The 4,963-nt window shown below is 31.4% G+C and overlaps 1 protein-coding gene across 1 annotated transcript in view; it reads left to right on the top strand.

Annotated features, from left to right (window-relative positions):
* Window positions 1–372, top strand: part of LOC105624824 (odorant receptor 9a-like) — a 2,360-nt gene extending 1,988 nt beyond the window's left edge. Inside the window, exon 3 of the mRNA XM_012206176.1 lies at window positions 319–372. Within this exon, the coding sequence (XP_012061566.1) occupies window positions 319–372 (54 nt within the window). The remainder of the gene's footprint in view (window positions 1–318) is intronic.
* Window positions 373–4,963: the final 4,591 nt, after the last annotated feature.

Below are 4,963 nucleotides of genomic sequence, written 5' to 3'. Positions count from 1 at the left end.
ACACACACACACACACACACACACACACACACACACACACACACACACACACACACACACACACACACACACACACACACACACACACACACACACACACACACACACACACACACACACACACACACACACACACACACACACACACACACACACACAAAATTTATATAAATATGTGTACATATATATATATATATATACAATATAATATATAATATATATAATATATATAATATATATATATAATATATATATATAATATATATAATATATATATATACAATATAATAACTTATGCTCTTTCGTATTCCATTTAAGGTAATACGAATCGCCATGTCTTACTTTACTGCGTTTACATCATTCAAAGAATGATTATTGAAGTTTCAATTCCTTCTTCACCGATAGATTCTAAATGTTTGATAAATTGTGATTGTATATATAATGTCAATAAATTGTATTTCAATGATACATTTAGCTTTAATAATTCTTGAATTTAACTTTGATAAAAAAATTTTGTTGAAATTATTCTGTTTTGGAACATTTCCAGCGAAATTATTGAAATTTGCTTAAATTTCAATGAATTTTTTAGCTAATATATTGAAAAATTGCTGAAATTTCTCTAAAATCTTGCTGAAATTTTGGTAAATATGAATTTTTCAGCTAAAAATTGTGGAAATTAAATTGAAATTTTTCTAAAATACTGAAATTTTGCTGAAAAGTATTCCAAAATAATTTCAGTAAAATTTTTCCATCAGAGAATTTTACCTTTTTATTTACTTATAATTTTCCATATTACATTCAATTATGTTCAAATTGCGAATTGATTCGATTTTATTGTACTTCATTATTTTCTCTTTTTAAATAAATGTACTTGGCTCACAATCAGTTAAATCAATCGAATAACATTTTAACAGAGAAGTAGTTCTCAGTATAAAAAAATAGCACACGCGTACATTGCTATTACTGTTATCATCTTGTCATTCCGAGTATGATATGTTATAATATCTCTTCTCTATACTTATGTTACTATGACATAAAACTAGAAAGATGTTTAACAGAATATTTTTGAAAACGACAAAAATGATAGTTCAGTATCGACGAATAGATATATTTCAATCATCAAAGAAATGAGATACAGTAACAATTACTGACATCGCACGATATTACATTCTTATCTTGCAACTTGTTCAACAGTCAATACGATAGCGTATATTTATACCATTACGTTTTAGTACATCGTAGTGCAAGTATTAGTCATGCTAGCAAATTTTCTACGAGAGTACAACGTAAACCGAATATTTTTATCGATCTCAGGTCTCTGGCTGTTTCAAAATAAGAATGTAAGAAATTCATTACGGACTGTCTGCTTACTAATGGAAATAAGTTACTATCCGTTTGAGGTAATGCGTATCGATATATAATTGATTTGATAAAACACATCCTATTGACATTCATAACGATCTGTCTTTCAAAATATTATTATTATTGTAAAACAGATGTATAATAATATATTGCTGTGAATAATTCTTATTATCACAAGGTATAATTTATAATATAGCAGCATAATGTACATAATTGACAAATAACGATTAATTAAACAAGTAAAACGATTTTATACAATTGATCTTATAACTATACACTTGCAATGCATTTATGAATTATAATTAAACATATGCAGATATTATTACTGTATGATCATTGGGGTGATCCACAAATGGTTATCGATGCTTGCTATCAATTTATTTTCACGACTGCTTTTACCGCAAGAGTATTGCATAATATTTGGAATCAGGACAGAGTAAATTCACAAATCTTTTATTATCTTTTTATTTCATTTATATTGTCATTATTTCTTTTCGTTAGTCTCTTGTTAAAAAATTATTTTACATATAATATGTTTGTAAAAATCGTGTCCATTTATTATAAACAGTTGCAACAATTGTATATAGCCATCGACAAACACTGGGACATATTTACAAGTGATGTGGATGTTCAAATCATGAAACATTACGCTATGCTTTCACGAAGATTTACAACAGTTTTCTCGAGTAAGTACGTTGTAGAGTAATTATATCGTATAAACAAAATAAATAAACTAAAATTTTATGATCTAAAATGAATCAAGATTATAAGTGATATGACACTTGCTACATTATAAAATTAAATTGTGAACAAATGGCGTTAAATAATTTTTGTTATATAATAATAGATTTAAAAAAAAAATAATGATGTTGTAAAATACTTCAGATATTATTGTGAACAAAGACATATTCTTACGAAATGTTGCAGCGCTATTGTTTTTCACAGTATTAATATTTGTGACAATACCATTAATACCAGTATTATTAGACACAGTACTACCTCTTAATGAATCACGTCCGCGAATCTTTGCGGTCGAAGTCGAATTCAGAGTGAATAAAGATGATTACTTTTTAATAATGTTTTGTTACACTACCATTGTAGTTATAATAGGTTTAAACATTTCAATTGGTGTTGATACAATGCACATAGCCTGCACCGCTCATGCATGCAGTTTATTTAGCGCTGTCAGGTAGATCAATTAAATATGGTAAATAATATTGTTATAAGTATTGTATAATCTTAGATTTGTATACATATTCCGTTTATACATTTTATGACATATATGTTTCATTTTTCGTACACACATTATATATATATTTTATTTAACTTTTGCGAGACATCATTTTTACAGTAAACAAATTGAGAATATAATTTCCAAAGCCTATAATAACAATAAAATAAGCAAATGTGGATATCGTATAAATATGGAACTTAATCCATTTAATGAGGAAATAATATACCGGGAATATATAATATGTTTAAAGAAATATCAGCTTGCTTTAGAGTAAGCAAATTTTATTATTATTATCATAATTGTTTTTCTATAAATAAAATGTCTCCTTCTTTCTTCCTCCCCTAAATTTCACTGGATTATTAACGTGACTTATAAATTTTTACTCTAGATTTGTTAATATATTGGAATCATCATTTCAAGGACTTTCATTACTTTTATTACTATTAATGATTGGGAATATAAGTCTAATCGGAGTCCGAGTAAGTATTATAAAAATTATTTTTATAAAATATCCCGAACAGATATCCTGAAGAGATATTTTAAAGGAGTTGGAATTACAAATAGATTTACTAAAAACGGAATACAAATATGCAATCATACAAAACAATCAAATTCACAATTGTTGTGATACGAGTTTAATCACATTGGACGATTAAACGCGTTCGTCTGTTATTCGTTGGGCGAGTATATTTTATTTAAAGAATTGAATCATTTCGAATCTTTATAAATTTTTCTTATTACTCTGTAAATCAAATAAATCTTCATTTCATTCAATATTGAATCGAACGAGTTTCTCAAATCTTCGCGCTACCCAAGAATTTAATAAAACAACAAATTGACGCTGTGGCAAATTCAGTTTTGAGATATTGATGGAACAATTTTTAATCTCTCTGGCTCAGATCAAACAACAGTTGATAGAAATAACAGCTTATTCTTCATCAGCTATCGGAATCGCAGAAACAAACTGAACTTCTACTATCCCAAAAGAAAGATTCTGTTTCATGCTCCCAATCTCTATCGCACTGCGGACCTGTCGGCGACGGGTTCGGGAAATTTTCTCTATTCTACAATTTATCAACGCGGCTGGGTAAATTCGTCTACGATCCTATAAGATGTAAAACATTTTCCTTAGAGTATGAATGTCATGCCGGCGTTTTTGAAAGATTTATTTGATGAAGAGGATAAGGAATTATTTCTCATTGCGCTCGGCGATGACGAGTATCAATGTTTATATCGCATGTCTCTCTCCTAAAAAAACCCGCTTAAAGGTTTGCCTTTCAATAATCCCGTCGCGCATTTAGCAATAGTAGATGTATGAACATATTTTATATATAATTATATATGTTTGTGTATGTTTATACCAGGTATATAAGCTTTTATTTTTTAGTCAGAAAAATACATTTTTTTTTCCTAGGAAGCAAAAACAAATTTATTCAAAGTACTTGCCCTCACTAACTATACATTTTTCCCATCTTTCGGGCAATTTGTGTATACCACGCCAAAAAAATTACTCATCTTTCAAGGCAAACCACTCATCAAGTCATTTTCGGACGTCTTCGTAAGAATCGAAGTGCCACTCAGCGAGCGCGTGGCCCATTGACGAAAACAGGTGATAGTCAGAAGGTACCAGGTCTGGTAAGTAAGCGGGATGGGGTAGCACTTTCCAGTTGAGTGTCTCCAAGTAGTTTTGGACCATTGTTGACGCGATGGTGCGTTGTCGTAGAGGAAAATGAACTAGTCATGTCTTTTCCGATAATGCGGCCTTTTTTCACGCAGAGCACGGTGCAATTTGATCAGTTGTTGGTGATAGCGGTGAGCATTAATCATCAGTTTCACGAGGTTTTAAGAGCTCGAAGTAGATGACACCCTCCTGATTCCATCAAACGCACAGCATCGTCTTCCGTCCGAAGCGATTTGGTCTTGAGGAAAATGTTGATGGTTGGGCGGGATCAACCCAAGATTTTTTGCGTTTAGGATTCTGAAAATAGATCCACTTTTCATCGCCTGTCATAATCCGATGCAGGAACGACTTTCTTTTTTGTCTAGCAAGCAAAATTTAGCATGTATTTTGGCGTCGCTCTGCCTATCGTTCAGTTCACCCATGCGGCACCCATTTTCCAATCTTTTGAACCTTCCCCATGGCATGTAGCCGCATGGAAATGGCTGCTTGAGAAACACCCAATTGCTCGGCTTTTTTGCGATTGAGTATCTCGTCGTCCTCGTCCAAAAGAGCTGCAATTGACAATCCTCAATCTTCCTGGGCTGATTTTCACGCTTCTTGTCACTCAGGTCAAAATTGTCGTCATTGAACCGGCAAAACCAATCTCTGCACGTTTCCGATAAAGCATTGTCGCCATAGGCCTCCAC

This window comes from Atta cephalotes, assembly GCF_000143395.1.
Source record: "Atta cephalotes unplaced genomic scaffold scaffold00089, whole genome shotgun sequence".
Lineage (NCBI taxonomy): Eukaryota > Metazoa > Arthropoda > Insecta > Hymenoptera > Formicidae > Atta > Atta cephalotes.
Note: the sequence above shows the minus strand (reverse complement) of the source record. Positions and strands in the feature narration are given on the sequence as shown.